The 20,618-nt window shown below is 44.6% G+C and overlaps 1 protein-coding gene across 2 annotated transcripts in view; it reads left to right on the top strand.

Annotated features, from left to right (window-relative positions):
- Window positions 1-20,618, top strand: part of TCF25 (TCF25 ribosome quality control complex subunit) — a 486,799-nt gene that overhangs the window by 320,289 nt on the left and 145,892 nt on the right. For both annotated transcript variants that reach the window (XM_086945785.1, XM_086945784.1), the window contains exons 13-14: window positions 17,204-17,291; window positions 20,155-20,313. In XM_086945785.1, the coding sequence (XP_086801911.1) occupies window positions 17,204-17,291; window positions 20,155-20,313 (247 nt within the window). The remainder of the gene's footprint in view (window positions 1-17,203; window positions 17,292-20,154; window positions 20,314-20,618) is intronic.

The following is a 20,618-nucleotide window of genomic DNA, read 5'->3' as shown; positions in this document are numbered from 1 at the left end:
AGACACTAGACCGCTGCTCTTTTCCGGTTGTGCAGGATGGACCGGCTCGTTCCCCGGCCCCTTCCGGTCTACCTTGATGCTGTCCTCCATACAGAAACTTAAGAGATAGAGACACAATAATGCAGCCTAAATACATAGGCTACACTGGCCGCATCTTCATGTTGAAGTGAAAAAAGTATACTGCATTTTATGCAATTTTTGAATTATTAAACAAACAGAAGAATCCCCTTCACAAATCTCATTTTTCAAGGTAGAGATGAAAGGAGAGGACAGAATAGCACTATAGGCTGCCTTTATATGTCTTAAAAATAGAAACTGTGCCTTTAAGAATCCAGAGACCACCAGTAGCCCATCATGCACAGCTAGTGGCAGTTCCTTCATTTCTTTTTTCCGGCTCCTTCTATCAGGACCCTGGAGCATTGAGCTCTACCAATTTTGTTTTTTTTTCTTCAAAATATACTTCTGAATTTAATAAATAGCTACTTCACCAGACATCTTTGGCCTTTCCCTACCCTTTCTGTCTTTTTCTGACAGGAATTGTTACAGTTTTCTCTCAAAATGCAATCTCTTTTTGATAAGTGTCCAGAGTGTGGTAGGAAGAAGGCCAAGACTGATCCTCACAGTGTGTGTATACTATGCTTGCCTGCTATGTATGTTCCTGACTCCTGTCCCATCGGTAAAACTTTCTCTAATCAAACTCTGCGTGACAGAAAGAAGATTCGACTTCAAGGAGCAGAAGAGCAGCGAAAACAGCAGGTCCTGTCTGTAGGAAGGATGGATACCGGACTATGGTTACCCCAGATTTTTTGCCTAGTGTTTAGCTGGTTTTCGGCTTAGTTGGCCTGGGATCCTGATAATCAGGGCCCCAGGCTATCTGCTCTCACTGTAAAATGGACTCCATGTACTTTAGGTACATCTCCAATTGGATATTGGGTCACCTTATGAACCCCTGTACAGTGTACTATAGGTACCCAGGGCATAGGTGCATCCAAGGCCTACCAGGGGCTGCAGCATGTGTTATGCCACCCCTGGCTGGCCATTCACATTTACACAACTGGCTGATCACTCAGCTGGGGCAAGGCCGTGTTATCACCGCTTGCTTAGGTGTAGTATCCCTATACCTACCTTTACATATAGACACATATATACCTATAAGTCACTCCTCCGGCAGGCCTTAACAATCCTGGAGGCAGAGTGCTTGGTTTTTTGTGAGATGAGGCTCTAGCAAGAAATGAGCCTGTCTGCAGCTTTCGGAACCATGTCCTTATAGCTGTTCTATGATATAGCCATACCATATACTCTTAAGTGCATTATAATCCTTGCGGTTGAATGCTAACTTTGGTTTGGCTTTATCAAAACATGTCGTGTAAAGTGTCCTCGAGCTTTGAAATACTACCCCCTCGCCAGTTCTGGCGACTGGGGTAGCATTCCACCCTTCTAGAGGGAGAAGACATGTTGTTCCCACTAAACCCGGTTAAAGTTAACCAGAGCCTCAGCATCACAAAATGGATGCTGCTGCCACAGACACAAGTCTGACCTCCTGCTTCTGGGAGTCCTTCCAGCGATGGAGGCTTGGACAATAGGTTTCCAGTCTTGGGAGGTGCTAGCACCACCCCAGACAGGCCATATTGTATTTGGGCATGGAAGGCTGAATGAAATAAGACACTGTCTGGGGCACACAAGATGTCCCATGCATAGCCCGGTTCAAACCAGTTGCTGGGGCACTCCAGCCCCAGCTCTGGCACGAAACTGGACAAAGGGAAAGGGGTGTAACCACCCCCTTCCCTGGTCCCACTCATAGGAGGGACCTAGCAGGGAATCCAGCCCCTCTGATTAATATATAGGTAGGAGCTGAGTCAAGAGACTTTAGATGTATCCCGACTGAAACTTGAAACGAAACTCTGGACCTTCGACGTTCTACTTGAAGATAGAAGACTGAAGAATCTCCCTTTGATCAAGGAGTGACCACCCTGTGCAAGCAGGCACCATCAAGCGATAAACGGTTTGCTTTGTCGTCGCTCCGCCGGAGCCGGAGCCCGAGCACAGAGCCTGACAAGACCCGGACTTCCAGACTTCCTTCAGCCCGATCCACAGCCACAGCAAAGCTGAGACCCGTGGAGGCGACGAGAGACGTGGGACCGGCCATCTTAGAAAGCCTGCGAATTGCTTTCTGTGCAACTTCTGAGGCACCCTCGAAGTTCTGCATTGGGGACTGAGAAGCCCCAACCCCGAGCATCATCTGCACCGAAGATCAGCCCTCCACACTCCACGAGTGCCGCGTGGGGCCCTTCTGCATTTTCCTGCTCGACGCGTCTTTCCGGTCACTTGCCCGTTGGCTAGTGGCCTCTGTGACGACGAACCTTTGAATTTCCACTGCTGGCCTGGTTGCTCCAGGCTGGCCCTTGCTTCCCTGAAGAGGAGAAGCCCATCAGGCCTTGCTGGTCTGATCCAGAAGCCATCTTCGATTCCTGCGTGGGTTGCCTTAGCCAAGGCTTGTTGACTCCAATCCGGAAGCCACCTCGGTTGATAAAGATTGCACTTGAATTCACTCGATGTATAACTAAAGAGGACCTATGTTATATGCCTGGTATTTATGTTATTTTCTTTGTTTTTTTCCCCTTTTCCCTCCCAATGTAAATATGTATATAATATAAATGTGATGGAAAGGCTAACAATTTCATTTACAATGATTAAGACAACAATAATGTCATCCAATGTCCTGATGATGATGCCCATATTCTAAGAAAGGCATCGAAACGTCGACCCATAACCCCATATGCAAATTCTGTATGTAACATTGATATATGCAATGGTGCGGTTTAACATTTAAAGTCTGTCCCACTGAAATACAAGTGCACAGACCGATTTCGTGCTTTTTCCATTTTTCTTTTTTGTTGTTGTCCTGTATATGTTGAAGGTCACGGCTGTGCCCGCTTGACATTTTAAAAAAAACAACCTAAAAAATTATTCTTTTGATCTAAAAAATAAATTCCTGTCCGGACGGACAGAAGACATACTACCTATTAAGTGTATGATCATTGCTTGCAGTATATTCGTTATAGGGACCACTGTTCTTCATAATATCCAATCCGGAAGCCGACACCGCCGACAGCGAGATCCTTCGGTGGACAGTCCGTGCCCAGCTCCTGGTCGTCGTCGACACCTCCTGGTCCACGTGGCTGCAGAGACAAGCTTCATGACATCACCTGATTGCTTCGCGACATCGCCTGGTTCCTTCCTGGTCACTGGCTAGTGACTCAGACTCTGTCCCCTCTGCTTTCAGGTACTCTTCTTCCTCGATCAGCCCTTGGATCCAACCGGACACTTCTATCCTAGTCGCCTGCAGCATCTTTCTTCAAGGCTCCATAGGATTCAGCGACGAAACCCAACACACTTTGACACCTATGCACCCGCTTCCTGTGGGTGAGGTAACGCGAGTACTCCGGTGCTCCTGTGGGTATTAACTATCCCAGCGTTCTAGTTTTCAGTAGCTTTCTCCTAGACCATCCGGAAGTGACCTAAAAGAACTAGTTTCCATTTATTTCGTTCACATTCAAACTCTATGGTAACTTGCGTGTGTGTAAAGACACTGCACACGCCTCCCGTGGGCCTCCTACTTCCTATCCTTTGGTAGTACAGTGTAGCCCCAGCGATTCCCTAGGCCTATCCTTTGTTCGTGACGTGGTTCTTATACCACTATTTTAGTATATGGTTTGAAGTGCCCCTAGGGCTCTACTGTATATTGTGCAACTTATTGTATGATAATTAAGTATCTTGTTATGTGCTTGTGCCTCTGACCTCATAAAGAGTTCAGAGTGGTTGTGTTAGAAATAAATACATATATATTTTATATATAACCTGTTTGGTGTCCTTTTATTTGGTATTAAAGGGGTTACATATGGTAAAACAGCTGGCTTCACATGCCCTCTTGAGTTTAGCCTAAGACTGCTTTGTCCATGCTACCACTAGGATAGCTGGTCTATAAGGTTGACTTTACAACCATCACCATAAGGGTTGTTTGGACTGATACAGGGTGCCCACTAGAATAGTGGACTTCACATATCAGGCCAACTTCTCACACTGTCTTCAGGTGGCACTTCAGAGTGAGGAGAGGGCCAGTCCTCTACCAGGGCTCTGTCTCCGGCCTCTGGGGGGCTCCTCAGCAGAAGAAGGGCTGAAAAGGGGCTCCGGTCCTGGTTGACGTTAAAGGAGGATGATGTCGAGAGGAGGTACAGTGCCAACCTGTTTCCCGTCAACCCAGGGCTCTGGATACAAAAGACGTCAACGTTCCACGTCGAGAAGAAGAAGAACTTTGATGTTGATTACGAACCAGACAACGAGAACACCCCGGTTGGCGTCAGGAAGCCCACGCAGACGATGACTCCTCGCAGGTTGCCGTCAAGGTCCTTATCAGTTTCCACGCCAAGGGGCTTTGACACACTGTCACAGTCGCTCCTCGTCGAGACACCACTGTTGCTCGCCAATGCATTCCCACCATCACTCAACGCCAAGACATCGTCATCTATCTACGTCTAGATACCCTCGTTTGACGTCATGAGGAGATCCGCCGTTGAGGTGACGTTAAAGGTTGCCATCGGCGAGTAGATCTACGTCAAGGGGGACGGAAGGATCTTCTTCAGGGACTTTGTTAGCTTCTCCAAGGCTTCAGGTGGAGCGCAAAAAGAGAAGGCTGATTTATACATCATACTCCTAGTACTGCCAAACCTATTCTCCGTCTAGGAACGTTCCCACTCCATCGCTTCCTTCTCAGCAGTCTCCACCTCCGCTACCAGATGTGGAACCAAGACCTCCAACACCGCCTCCTCCGCTTTCACCTCCTCTGTCACCGCCACCGTCAAGGTCTAGATCTCCCCTGAGGCATCGGTCTCACAGTCATAGACGCTCTTCTACTTACTCACATCGTCAGCATCACGGAAGGCCTCCTTCCAGACATTCCAGGGACACCTCCTCTTCAAGCACAGGGAGATACACTCCTACACTTTTAGACTCCCCTCCCCCATGGATTTCACCGGTTGATGACATATCGGCCTTTCAAGAGGTTCTGGTGCGGAGTGCTTCCAAATAAAATATTCCAGTGTCCACTCCTACACCAACAACTTCCATATTATTTGAGACTCCTCAGCGAAAACAAGCTTCACGTCCCTTGCTATCTCTTGTGCCAGGCCTCTTAGAGCCAGCTATGGAACTTTTCCTCACACCTTCTTCAATGCAGTTTGCTCCATCCATCCTGAAAAAGAAATCCCGGGCTCCGAGCAGGACCCTACTTCCGGACGGACAAGGCTCCTGATTCTGTTGTGGTGGTGGTGCCGAAAAAAGCAACATGCAACAGCTCCAACCTCTGCAGTGCCACCAGATAAAGAGAACCAAAAAATAGACTCAGTAGGAAGGAAGGTTTGCAGGACAGCACCAGTGACTACCATGAAAGCTACTAGTGCCACAACCTTACTAGGCAAATATTACCGGGCACTGTGGGAATCGCTCCAACCGTTTGTGGACTACCTCCCTAGAGACAAAAGAGAGAACTTTAATGAGATCTTCACAAAAGGTCTTAAATCAAGTCATTAGCGCATCAGCGGACACACCTCTTCTTGCTGCACATGGGTATTACCACGGCGTGGCACTTTGGTGTCACTCATGGCTGCGCCACACGTCTCTTAAGCCTGAATCATAGCCGCGCATCCTGATTCTCCTGTTTTCGGGTACAACTCTTTTCGGAACTTGCACAGATGAGGAAATAGCCAGGATAAAGGCAGAAATGGAGACATTGAAAGGTGTTGGCCTAGGAAGACCTAAGGAGCAGCGTAAATCTTTCAGACCTTTTCAGCGCTGCTATTCTACATAGAGGGTTCAAACCCCTCTGTGGTATCAGGCCACCAGTCAGGTACACAACAATACCAACGCTCCTACAAGCTTTAACAGAAAAGACCAGCAAGAGGAAGATCAGGACAGCAACCTACTCAAGGAGGCAAGATGCCAGCAGGGTCAAAACCCTGAGTCCTTTCTTCCCCCTCTTCTGTTACCCACTCTGGTAGGGGGAAGCATCCAACATTACCTGGCAGAGTTAAAAAAAAAAATCATGCAAGTCAATTGGGTGCTGAATATTGTTCACAAAGGATATTCTCTCAGATTTATCAGCCCTCTACCGTCAATACCTCTGAAACAATCCAGGGTACTGGCTGCACCAATTACACTCGTAAGCGAACATTCTCTTACAGAAACTGGTGGTGGAATCCGTTCCTCCTTTACAATGAGGCACAGGCTATACTCCAGATTCTTTCTCGCCAAGATGAAAGACCAGAACGAGTTTAGGCCCATTCTTGACTTAAGGACTGCAACAAGTGGGTTGGCAGAGAAAGGTTCCGGATGCAGGCACTGCATCAAATTTACCCTCTGCTACATCCAGGGGATTGGTTATGCTCAATCAACCTTCAAGACGCACTCTTTCACATACCCACCGTAAGAAAGCATCGCAAGTTCTTGAGTTTTGCAGAGGGGCACAACCACTATCAGAACTGTGTGCTTCCATTTGACCTGAAGTCAGCACCCAGGACTTTCTCCAACTGTTTGGCAGTGGTAGCGACCCATATAAAGAAACGCAAAGTCTTTGTCTGTCCCTATCTAGACGATTGGCTAATCAAGGTATCCACGTCTCTGGAGGCTCAACTGCACTTCAATTGGACCTCCAATCCTCTCCACCGGTTGGGACTTCATGTCAACCGTGCAAAGTCAACCTTGATCCCTGTACAGTGCCTGCAATATTTGGGAGCTTCTATCGATACTCTCAAGGAAAACGTGTGTCCTTCGGAGGAGAAACGCTTATTGATCCTTTGGAAGGCTCAGGCTCTCATCGCAATATCTCAGCCAACCGCGTGGAAGGTCTCCTCTCTCCTAGCCTCAATGGCATCTTGCATATTCCTCGCACTGAATGACCGCCTCTACATGAGATCCTGCAGGAATTGCCTGGAAGACCAATGGGACCAGCGAACAGGAGATTGGAAAGACCAGATTCGATTGTCTCAGCATGCCATCCAGTCCATCAAATGGTGATGCTCTCCTGCCAATCTCCTACGAGGGATCCCTTTTCACAAGGAGATACCTGTCCAGACCATAGTAATGCATGCCTCTCTGCAAGGATGGGGAGCCCACTTAAATTCAAGGCAAATGGTCAATCTGCTAGAGCAGTTCATTATGCGCTGAAAGCCTTTTAGCCATCATTCTGCTCCAACTCCCCGCTTGTCCAGAGGGACAATAAAATAATGTACTACCTCAACAAGGAGGAAGGCTCGAGGTCCAGACAGTTATCTTGGAAAACTCAGGCAATCTAGAAGTGGCTTCTGGCCAGAAACCCGACTATAACAGCAACTCCCCTCCCAGTTCTTCAGAATGCTCAGGCCGATTCTCTCAGCAGGCTCCTCTCGCAAAACCACTTGTAGTTCTTAAACAACGAAGTGGTCCACAATATCTTTGGAAGATGAGGTACTCCAGAGGTCAATTTGTTGCCCACTGCAGACAGCAGCAAATGCTAAAGGTTCACGTTGAGGTACTACCAACCGGAAACTCCGGGGAATGCCCTATGGATCAAATTATCAGGCAAATTTCTCTACGCCTTTCCTCCAGTTCCCCTAATCCCGGCAGCCCTCACCAAGCTGTTGCAGTTGCGGGCCAAGATGAAACTCGTAGCCCCGGAGTGGCCACATCAGTGGTGTTTCACGGACCTCCTTCACCCGTCTATCCATCCACATCTCGGGCTTCCAAGCAAATCAGATCTGCTAACGAAGTTCAATGGCCAGATGGTGCACCCTAACCTCTCCTCTTTGAATTTGACAGCATGACTCCTGAGCTAGTACAGTATGGACACTTGAACTTACCTCAGGACTGCATGGACATCCTCAAGGAAGCAAAGCGGCCTTCTACACAATCTGCGTATGCTCATAAATGGAAGAGATTTTGTATTTGGTGTTCATTGAAGAATGAGGATCCTACCTATTGCCTGGAAGATGTCTTCCTTCCATATTTGCTCCATCTGGCACAATCTGGCCTTCAATTTTCTTCCATTAAGGTTCACTTAGCAGCCCTAACTACCTACTGGAAATCCCCTTCACAAACTTCCTTTTTCAGAATTCCTGTCATCAGAGATTTCCTGGAGGGTTTGAAGCGGGACTTTCCTCACATTAGAAGTCCTTCTCCTCCTTGGGAGCTTAATGTGGTTCTCTCTTGTCTTATGCAGCAACCTTTTGAACCCATACATAAGGCGTCTCTTCAGCATCTTTCTTGGAAGACTTCTTTCCTTGTGGCCATTACTTTGGCCCACAGGGTTAGTGAAATCCAGGCACTTTACTGTCAATAGTCTTACACAGTGTTTCATGCATCTAAGGTAGTCATGAGGACTCATCCAAAATTCCTCCCTAAGGTGGTTCCGGATTTCCATGTAAATCAAATTATCTCTTTACCTACCTTTTTCCAGCATCCATCTACTCCAGTGGAGGGATCTCTTCATCCCCTGGATGTTAAACGGGTTTTAAAATTCTATTTGGTTAAAACTAAGGATCTCTGGAGAACTGACTAGTTAATTGTAAATTATGGCTCCTCCAACAGGTCTAGGGACTTCTAAGCAGTCCATCTCCAGATGGATTGTTTTCTGCATCTTGCTCGGTTACTAAACAGCTAATACATTTCTCACTGCTAAGCCTAAAGCTCATTCTGTCAGAGGAAAGGCAGCTACTGCGGCTTTGCTTAATAATAAACCCATTGCAGAGATATCCAAAACAGCAACCTGGGAATCAGTTCATACATTCACTAAACCCTACTGCCTGGACTCGAAATCCAAGGCAGATACTCAATTAGGGCAGGCTTCACTTAGGAACCTATTTGCTTAAATCTGCCTTCCTTTTCTCTCTGTCTCCTCCACTGCTATCTATAGGGATGGGCTTGCTAGTCTATTCAAGTGCTTATGACTATGCAGGAAAATCCCCTATGAGGGAAAGAACAGGTTCTTTCCTTGAACTCCAGTTCTTTCGTAGGGGTATTTTCATGGTAAGTCATAAGCAACCCTCCGTCCTCCCCAGTGGAATAAACAGAGGGATCCAGCACTTAAAACATGCATTCACTTCTCATTGCCCTAAAAAAGAACTGAAGTAACTGCCACTAGCTGTGAAGAATGGGATGCTGGTGGTCTCTGGATTCTTAAAGGCACATCTTCAATTTTAAGACATATAATGGCAGCCTAGGGGCTATTCTGCCCTCTCCTTTCATCTCGATCATGTAAAAATGAGTGTTGTGAAGGGGATTCCTCTGTGTGTGAAACCCTTCACAAATTGCACAAAATATAGTATTCTGGCTGCCCTTTTTCACTTCAAGATGAAGATACGGCCGGTGTAGCCTATGTATTTAGGCTGCATTATTTTCTCTCTAGCTCTTGTTTCTTTGCAGGCCTTCCTGAAGAAAGGCGAAAAATACCTACTTAAGAAGATGTATCTAAAGAAGTGCTCCTCGGTACTCACATGTGGGCATGGAAATACCCCTACGAGAGAACTGGAGTTAGATGTAAGAAACTGTTCCATTCTGTTTGAATCCCCTGTGCAAAGACTCCACATTGCCAACAGCATCACTAAAGGCATAAATGTTCTGCCATGTCGCCATATAGGAAGCAGGAGGAACACCCTCTTCTGAACATGTGCTGATCCTGGGAAAGATGAGGCTGCTCCAGGGTTGCATGGTATGTTATATAGAGTGCATGGTTGCTTTTAAGCAGGCCATTTTTGGTGCCCTTGAGCCATTAATAGCTGTTGATGTTACTGAACGTCATAGACTCATTTAGATCTAGAATTCTTAGCTGGGTTCTGAAATCAGAACAACAGACATAGCTCAAAGCATTGCTACTTATGCAAACTATCAAGATCAGACTCCTTGATCTTGCTTTAGAGTTGAGAGATCTGTTGAATCTGTTGACCTAATCTATTGATCAGATAAATCAATGCAAACCAGGGAGAGTGCCCATGTCTTAATACAAAAGCCAGCTTTTATTTGGGAAATCCTGGACAAATTAATTTCTTAGACACGTACACTCCGACCATTGCAGAACCGTAAAAGACCGATTCTGGGATAAGCGAAATATCTCGAAATTGTAAATTCAATCATGGTACCCTCCAGCCATATGCCCAGAAAGTCAGTGGACTGCTGGCAAACATCCTTGCATACTGATATTGTCTGTGAAGTGGCCTCCTGTGAGGACCATGATCTTTTCTTTATCTCCAAAAATGTTTAAGCTCTTTGACCTGCAGCTGCTGGGATGCTCTCGGAGACAACAAAAAGCCAGCTCATTTGCTGTTTGTGTCTCACTGTATAGAAGATAAGAATGCCCCCTTACTCTCAAACTGGTTCTTATAAGGAGATAAGAAGTGCTACTTCCTTTTATGAGTCTGTCCTCAGTGGTGTACTTGCCAGTGCCATTTGGACAATGGCAGCTTCTACTTCTTTTCATAGACCTAGTCTCATTGATGTAATCTGTAGAACATCTGTAAGGGGTGTCCCAAAGCCCTACACTTTGTAACCTACCACCACGCCAAACTCATGGTCTGTACTGACAGACCTGCAAGACTTGAATCATGCAGTTCATCATCGTTGGCCTCTTCCTATTTGTTTCCTCCTTTGTAATATTAGTACATATTCTATGGTGTAGGCTGAATGTCAAAGTCAGTACAACTTACTTTCCTTATGTAGTAACTCTATACACCTAGTGAAAGTCACTACATAAAGTGTTGAAGATAAGTAGGACTTAATGAATTCATAGTTAAAAACATGAGAGGATGCAGCGTGATTAGGGACATCTGTCATTGGTCTCAATATATGTCTGTTTCTGGGGAAGTCTGCTAATGGTGATAATGTTTCCAAATTTTGTGACTGAAGACAAATTAGAACTTAGGAGAACAGAGGTTAGTTTTCAAAGCAATTAAGTTGTCCTTTAACATTCTGTATTGTAATATTACATTTGTAGCATGTGTTGACTGCAGATAGACATACTGTGCACACTCCTACCATCTAGTGTTGGGCTTGAACTATGCAACTTGTTTTTCTCCAATAAGTCTTTTGTTGCTGATGGGACGCAGCAAGTCCTCCTCTTCGAGTGAATGTTCATGGCCCCATTGTTAAATAATGTTTTACCGCCCTCGATTTTGGATCGATGATGCCGGAGCTCCTTGCGACTACAGCACCCTTACGATTTTTCAGTGTAAAACAGATATGAAGCCGTTTCTCCTCGCCGATACTCATTTCTTGTTCTCAATTTACTTCATCAACCGCTGAATTTGTGTCCGGCGACTATCACTCTTTCTTCTACTGAGGTAGTTGCCTCGTGAGTGCCCCCTCCTCCGTGAGTCGAGAATGTTGAGCTCCGGGTGCTGGAAGGTAAGAGAGAGTGTGACTTTTCTGAAAGTGCCCACTGTGGTGGGCAAAGTACCCCCACAGTGGTGGGCAAAGTGCGCCAATTCAGATCAACACGACTACTGTAACATTTGTATGTTCTCTAGAGCACCAAAAAAACAACGTGTCATCTTGTCCAGTCCACACTACATTGCTTCTGACAATTTCGATCCTTCTGAAGAGGAAGATCAAGATGAACGATCACCTGCGATAGCAGTAGGAGCACAAGAACACAGGATCCTGGCCCATGATGAAGACCACTCCGAGGGCCATGAGTAGCAAGGGCAGCAGGCCCTCCCAATCAAGAAACCCTTACCCCCACCACCTTCCCACCATCACCATGGTGTGCCACAAACTGCGGGCTTGGGTCGACACCAAGGAGTGTATCTCGAAGCCGAGAAAGGACTATACCTCTCTTGATCCTAATCGGGCCCCAGGCTACAAAGGCAGACTTGCAGGGGGCGCAAAGCCCTTGAAGCTGCAGCAGCTTTCGGGTCTGACAAAGCCATTGATGCCTATGCAGCCCTCGATGCTGTCAAAACCATCGGCACTGCATCCCCCCCCCCCTCGGTGCCGGCGAACCCATCTGGGCCAAGAAAGGCATAAGGCGTCGGCTGCATACAAATCATCAGCGCCAATCCACCCTCGACGCCAAAAAGGCATTCAACGTCCAAGCCAACGACATGACACGACACGGCACGGCACAAGCGTTTTCCACACCCAAGAAAACCTATAGCACCATCAATCCTGAGTTGGTGGGCAATTTTTTTGAAAACCTCCAAGAACTTCTGGAGGAAAAACACCATTTGGAGGCGGAACAAGCACCTGAAAAGATGGTCCATAAAAGGCAAAGACTAGACATTGTGCAACCTCAAAGAAGACTATGAGCATAACGCTACCAGGCCTATGCCACTTGACACTATATCACCTCCTTAGTCCATTTCACCATCGTCCACACACTCAGAGGATGTAGACACAGGAAGTCCCACACACTACTCTAATGGTGATGAGTTTGAGGGAGTGCTCCCAGATAGTCCAGATCCTTGGGATGTATATGATGTTCCACCAGACCCTGACACTGATGTCCCCGTCAAAGCCTCACCTCCAGATGACCCTTTTTCATAGTGTCCTTCAGCATGCAGTTGAATATCATACGGTCCAGATGCACACCACTGAGGAGGAAAGTGACTTCTTAGTTGAGACGCTCTCCAAAACTGAGCGCTCAGTTCAATACTTAACCGTGATAATAAATGCTAAAGGTCTCTACTGAGCTTTTCAACGAGCCAGTCAAATCAAGGGTACTTACTCCTTGTACTGAGCACAAATAGAAGCCTTCCCCTACTGATCCACTTTACATTAGGGGACACCCTTCTGTAAATTCCTTAGTGGTCACAACAACTGGGAAGAGGGTAGCTTTCCAGAGTACAGGTGACACTCCTACCCCAGACAATGAGAGCAAGCTTATCGATGCAGCAGGCAAGTGCGTGGCAGTTGGATAGGCTAATCACAGGTGCATAGTCAACTCGGTGGGCTTGCTCTTGAATTACAACAGGGCTTCTGGGATAACAAGGGAGTTGTTACAAATGCTGACAAATTTACATTTACAGCACCTCCTGGACCAATTTTTTTAAAAAGGGAAGGAACTAATTACTGATGGCAAACAAATTTCAAATGAGACCATTAGATGTGACCTGGACAGTGCAGATACTGCTGCAGGAGGGATTCATTCTTCCATTGTATTGCACAGGCATGCTTGGCTGTGCATTTCAGGGTTTAAACCAAAGGTACAACACCTACTCAATGTCCCATTTGATGGGGTGCACCTCTTTATGCCCCGAGGTAGATGCCTAATTTGAAAAAAATAAAAAAGTACACACAGAAACTGAAATCCATGGGGGCATTGCAGTCCACAACACCTAGGCAACAGTCCTTTTATAGGTACCAGGGCAGGTGGGTGGCTAATACCACCACCACTTACACAGAGTCCTATTAAAAGCAACAGCAAACATGCTACCAACAGGGAGGTAAATGTTTCTACAGAGGAGAATATAAGGGTTTTAGCCAGAGAGGTTGAGGTACAGGAACTCCCGGACGGGACCCTCCACCTCCAAGCAATAACTCTACTCACATTCCCTCCAATCACACAACACCTGTCGGGGGAAGACTACAGCAGTTCCACTACCTATTGCCAGAAATAACATCCAACCAGTGGGTGCTGTCCATTGTTCAGCATGGCTACTGGATAGAACTTACGTCCCACCCTCCAAACATTCCTCCACGCAGACATGCCCTCAACACCTGCATCTTCTCAAAGAGGAGGTAAATGCACTGCATCTAAAAGTAAAGTCCCCATAGAACAAGTTCCAAAGCAACACCAGGGTAGAGGAGTATATTCCCTTTATTTTCTGATACCCAAAAAGGGCTGGACGGTGAGGCCAGGGCTAGCACCTTCACCCTCTCAGCTATTATATTTTGTCAGAATAATTCACCATGGTAACTCTCTCAGGAATGTGCTTTCACTGCTACAGGAAGGCAACTTCCTGGCTTCACTCAAACTGAAGGATGCTTGCTTTCACATCTCCATTCATTGGGCACATTGCAGTTACCTCAGGTTTTTGGTTTGTGTACGTCATTACCAGTTAAAGGTATTGCCTTTCTGGGTGACAACAGCACCACAGATGTTTACCAAATGTCAGGCAGTTATGGTAGCCCATTAGAGAAGACACAGTATTCATGTATTCTTATATTTGGACGATTGGCTGATAAAGAGCTGAAGTAGAGAGACATGTCTGCGGGATACACAGACCACCATCAATCTGTTACATACATAGGACTTCACAATCAATACCACCAAGTCCCTCTTAAAGACTGCCCAGATACAGCAATATCTGGAAGCTACTCAACTCTGGCCCAGCCAAAGCATTCACCAGTGCTCAGATGGTAACCAATCTCTAGTACCAAATGGCTCTTCTTCAGCCACATCATTGCCTGCCAGTCAGAATAGTGGTGTTCCTCCTGGACATGATTGCTTATTTTATGGCGATTTTCCCACACGACATGCTTTGCATGCACCTTCTGCAGGAGTGTCTATATCTCATTGGTCACAAGCAGAGGACAATTTGAACGATCAAGTGTTGATTTCTCCCAGGGTCCATTCGCCTTTACAATGATGGAACCCAGACAATCTTTCAGGGCAGACCATTCATGGATCCCATTCCACAAGTGACTATCACCACAAATGCATCATTCATAGGATGAGATGGCAGTATGGAAGATATGATGGTCCAGGGCTTGTGGACAAGTCACCAACAAATGCTGCGCATCAGTGTGCTCAAGCTCATGACAGTTCTCTTGGCCCTGAAAGCCTTCAGCACAAATACTACTTGGAAGGTTTTCCTCCTCAGAAGAGATAATTCGCACAGCTGTTAAGTACATCCAAAAACAATGGAGATCACACTTGACCCAGTTGTTTTGCTTAGCACATGAGATTTGGCATTGGCCATTCGCCATCATTTCCACCTTCTGGCAGAATATGTCCTGGTAGTGTACAATTTGATGGCAGACCTATTAAGCAGGACACAGCAACAATTCCACGAGTGGGAACTCCACCCAGAGTCCTTCATTGCTACTTCCAGCGATGGGGGACGCTGAACGTGGACCTGTTCGCCACCACAGAAAATGCAAAATGCCAAAACTTCACCTCTAGGTACCACCATCCACAGTCCCTAGTCAATGCACTATGGATGAATTAGTCTGTGATCTTTGTCTATGCTTTTCTGCCTCTCCCACTCATGCCATATCTTGACAGAAAACTCAGACATCCCTCAAGATAATTCTAGTAGCTCCCACTTGGGCACAACAACCCTGGTACACTACACTATTAGAGTTGTCCCTAGTACCTCACGAGAAGCACCCCAACACCCTAGACCTTCTCACTAACCGCAATTGCAAAGTCAGGCCTCTGAGTCTCAAATAACTCAACCTCACAATTTGGCTTCCCAAGTCATAGAGTTTAGGTACTTATAGTTACCCCCAAAGTGTATGGACATGCTTAGAGAGGCAAGATAACTGACTACTAGAGCTTGTTATGCAGCTGAGTGGGAAAGGTTTGTCCAATATTGTCTAGCGCAGCACATAGTCCCTTGCTCTTCCACGGTACAACAGCTAGTATGATATTTGTTACACTTCAAGAAATCCCGTCTGGCATATACTTCCATGTGACTGCACCTTGCCGCAATTGCAGCTTACCTACAAAACCGTAAACACAGGTCCCTTTTCCATATGCTGGCCATTGAGGCTTTTAGAGCAGAAAATCAATAAAAATATATTACAAAAAAAACTTCCTCCACTGGCACCATCGGTGTTATCATGAAATGTAAATGTTGTATTCACTAGGGGAATGTCCACACCTTTTGAGCCATTACATTCCTTCACATTACAGTTCCTGTCATTTATTAATTTATTTATTTAATTATGAGATTTATAAAGCTCTCATTTACCCATGGGTGTCTCGGCGCTATGGAAGGTTGCATTCTTGGTAGCTATCACCTTTCTGAGAAGGGTTTGTGAAATACATAGTCTTACCATAGAGGAACCTTACTTTCAGGTTTTCCAGAATAACGTGCGATTTAGGGCATACCCAAAATTTCTTCCATATGTTGTTTCAACTTTTCGCTTAAATCAGACACTTGATCTTACTGTCTTTTTCCCAAACCCAGAGACAGTTGCAGAAAGGGCTCTTCATATACTTGATGCCAAGAGAGTGCTAATGTATTATTACATTGATGGGACCAAACCTTTTAGGAAAATACAACAGGTATTTGTTGCTTTCTCAAACCCTAGAAAGGGGAACACATACTCCAAAGAAGGACTTGCGAGATGGATAGTCTAATGCATACAGATATGTTACATAAAAGCCAAATGTACATTCTCAACAGTTTCACAAGCACATTCCACTAGAAAGAATGATGCTTTTATTGGTAACATCCCTGTATACGACATTTGCAGGGCAGCTACATGGACAAATCTGCACACATTTACTAAACACTATTGTGTGGATGTACAAACAAGACAATAAGGTCTTGTTGGCCAAACAGTTTTACGAACTCTATTTCGGACATCTGCACCATCTAATGCCTAAAGCCACTGCGAAAGGAGAACTCCTTTGCAGTCTATGCACAGCATGTGTATCTGCAGCCAAAACATGCTACAAATGGAGTATGTTACTTACCACGTAAGCATCTGTTCGTAGCGTGCAGTGCTACAGAGTCGCATGCACACTCCTGCCTCCCTGACAGGCATTCGCTGGTATTAAATTCATGGATTATACATTGTATGTGTGTGTACACACACACGCACACACACGTCTTACACATATAATGCTTGGTAATTTGTATATCCTTACTAGCTGTATCCTCACTCGCTACAGTTTTGTGAAAAAGTGAGCAATCTAATGACAGTGGATCCATAGACAATGAGCATTCACTTATAAAGATGTCTCCACGTCACATCAGCAACAAAACGCTTCTTCAAGAAAAACAAGTTGTAGAGTCCAAGCCCAACAATAGATGCAGGAATGTGCACAGCATGTGAATCTGCAGCACTACACGGTATAAATAGATGCTTACATGGTAAGTAACAGTAATATACTCTTCTCTGGCACAAGCAATGTTTTTTGGGATAGTGCTACTTTACAATTGTCATTGGTAACATAAGGAGTTGGAATTTGAGGCGTATTGTATTGAATTATAATTTTTTATTTCAGTCCTGATGCCTTTGCTGGATAGCTGTGGGGTGCAGCCAGATTCTACTGTTGCTAATCATTCCTTTTTCGGAGCATTAGCTCAGATAAGGTAAGCCACCAGCCCATCTGGTAAAGTATCTGACATACTTACTGACTAAGAAGGATTTTTTTTTAGAAAAATAAATCTTTAAATAAGATATATTTGCCCTAGCCCAGTATTCTAGACAGAATGTTTTGACAGCTTTTGCATTTCTGAACGGAATACACAGCCTTCCTGTAAAATCTGGAGAAAAAATAAAATAGCATGAGCAGCTAGTTTAATTGTTGAGCACAATATATTGTTGCAGCTTAAATACTGTTAACTATTTTAATTATCTAAAGGATTTGTTATCTCTAAGAATGAATATGCATTGACAACATATTCCATAAACCTGTCCTCCCCATCACATAAGTTGTTTAGAGTTTGAAAATGTAAATGTAAACCTGTTAATTTAACATTCAAACTCCCTAAGTATAGCAGTAAGAACTTTCATATCCTTGTGTCTGTTGTACATGAGGTGGGGCAACATTTATCCATTTAAAGTTTTTATTATCTTTGTGTCTTTGAGCTGTTAGCAGTCACCAATGTAAACATTTCTCAAAATCTTGATGTTTTGCAAAGACTTATCAATTTTCCCTATGTCTTGCAGCAGTAGTGCCCTAGTTTTTTGGTTGAACTAAGTCATAACGCCATTTTCTCAACTTTACATCTGCCTCGCCTTTCCAGAGCGGTGGCTAGCTTCCAACAGTCCCCAAGTTCGTATTTAGATTAGGACATTATTTGCACTAGAAAATCTTCCTCTAACTTAATGGTGCCTCTTGCCAACCCTACTCTGAGGGACGGGAAGCCTCATATGCAGCAGTTTCAATCGCAAATTGTTCTGTTTCTTGACATATATTTATGGGCTCCCTTCAATTTGTCATGCTCTCTTTTCATTGTGAGTGCTCCCCCTTCTGCCTTTGGAAGCTTTTTGCATTTTTTCTGTGTCCCTCTTTAGATTCCAAGAGGGCTAACCTGGCTGGTCTACTCAATTGCACCTGCATCTTTATGGCCAACTTTTTCAAATATCTGGGAAGAGATTTTCTTCAACTTTAAACAGTCCCATAAAAAGTATTAAAAGCCCATCTATTCTATACTGAATTTTTCACTTTCTGGCTCCTAAGCGATTACCATGAAGCTTGGTCTTTTATGGAAGTGCATAACAGTGGAATGCTCTTAGGATGCACCGATGTAACGAATCCATTAATAGAAGCGAGTGGACTTCAATGCCATTTTACCCAAACCAGCCAGGATCCTTACATGTACAGACATGGTCTTCATCATCACAGTTCTGCATTAAGAGCTCAATTGAACCGTTGAGTGAGCTAATCCCAGGCTATAGTGCATCAAAAACTATTAATATTGAGGAACAAACTTGATCTGTAGTCATAAGTAAAGGTGGACTCTACTTTTAGGATTGACAAATTGTGATGTTTTTCGACATTGTACAAGGGACTACACGGCAGAGCATTGTACACCATTAATTGTATTAATTCATTGATTAATTTGAGTGTACTGATGATTATTCATCTAGCACATGTAACCAACTGAATGGCTTCTTGGAGTTTAAATAACCGGTATTACAATCAAGATATTCTCCCTTTATTATGATGAAAGCCTATTAGCTTTGCCAGGGAATAAACCTGTGATGTGTTGCTTTCATACAACGTCTTGACTAGCGAACAACAATCCTATGGTCCAGTTTTTAGAACCATGAGCCACTTTTAAGAGCGACAAACATTTGCGACTCACCTGCCCTTTAATGGACACTGGGGGCTGTGGTGACTTCTGGATGTAATTAAAGCATTGTGTGGTACTGCACAGTCATTTACAGGCACCACATTTTCTATTGATATGGCCACTAACTTTGCATAGTCGTACAGTTTTACTGACAAAACTCTATTGCACACAAATAATGTGTGGAAATCGGGTTTCTGTGAATATTTATCATTTGTGCATCACCAAGTAAAGTGTCTTGATTTGTTGTGATCCTACTAAAATCTCTCCTTCCAGCACACTTCAGAATTACAAAAGACATGCTTCATATAAAACCACATAAGTTGCACCACTCTCCCTTAAATCGTACAAATTTGGTGGATTATACGTTATTTGACGTCATATTGTTACTTCTTTTGTGTGACTTTGGTACATCTACATATGTACACTGCAATATGTTGCTTGTTTTTCTAGTTAAAAAAACCCAATAAAAATGTTTTAAATAATAATGTCTTTTCGCACCTGCTCCACTTTAAAATATTTGGCATTCTAGCTTGTGGGAAACAAGGTGCAATTAGGGGTGAATTATTAATATTTAAAAGCAGCATTTCCCACCTCTCAAAAGGAGTTATTTTCACAGGTTTGACAGCAGCTTTTTAGGCTGCTGCTTTCAGGCTAGACATGTACGGTCTGAAGCCATGTTTTCCAGGCCACTGTGTGGATGGCATAATAGGTGTTGCAGACCACAGGTGGCATTTAAATTCCAGCCCAAGGGTACATTTTTTATCCCATATAAATGGGACTTGTATGCAAGTTAAGTCGATAAGGGATAAGCCAATGTAACCAAGTTTAGCGGAGAGCACAGTCCTTAACTTCCATTTTGCAGGGATAACAATGCACAAAGTTATAAGTCCAGCAAAATTAGGGTCCAGGACATGTGAAAAACCTTAGGTGCCCATGCAGAAAAGGCAGATTTCGTACACTGCCAAAACATATTTGGAAGCTTTTGGCAACTGTTTCAGATACTGAATGCTAATCATCTGTTTTGTAGTAGGTGATCGCCTGCTGTGTGGTATTTGCTCAAGATGTAACAGTAGTCTTAACTTTATCAGAAGACAGTAGTTTAACCTAGCATGTTAATATTGAATTTGTAATAATACATGCTCCTTTTCCGTAGCCAGCCTATTGCTCTTACTCAGCTGGTGTCTCTGTATCTGGGGAGAACTCGCAGCTTGTGGAAAGACCCCGCCATAATATCCTGGCTGGAAGTGAATGTTCGAGAAGTGTTGAGGATGGTTGATGCAAACGATCCTATCGTAGAGGAGTCCGCTAACAAGTGAGTATGCATGTTCACTATTAAGTTGTTAACTTTGTCTTACAGCAAGGTCTGTAGTTTTTCTATCGCTGTAGAAAAGTTATTCTAAGAGGTTTGGATTCCTATTGGTAGATTGACATCTAAAGTCCCTTATGCATCACCTGCTTCTCCGGTCTTAGGTGGGAGTGATAGGTGGGGGTTGGAATTTGGAGCCCTGTTGTTTTCAATGTCTCCAGTTACAACAAAGACTGCAGGCTCGGGATGAAGGTCTTCTGGAGGTGACCACGGGTTGAAGAGGTAAGTTGGGATGCCTGGGGATGCTGGGA

This window comes from Lissotriton vulgaris, chromosome 12 (genome assembly GCF_964263255.1).
Source record: "Lissotriton vulgaris chromosome 12, aLisVul1.2, whole genome shotgun sequence".
NCBI lineage: Eukaryota > Metazoa > Chordata > Amphibia > Caudata > Salamandridae > Lissotriton > Lissotriton vulgaris.
The sequence above is the reverse complement of the archived record's forward strand: the minus strand, read 5'-3'. Positions and strand labels throughout refer to the sequence as shown.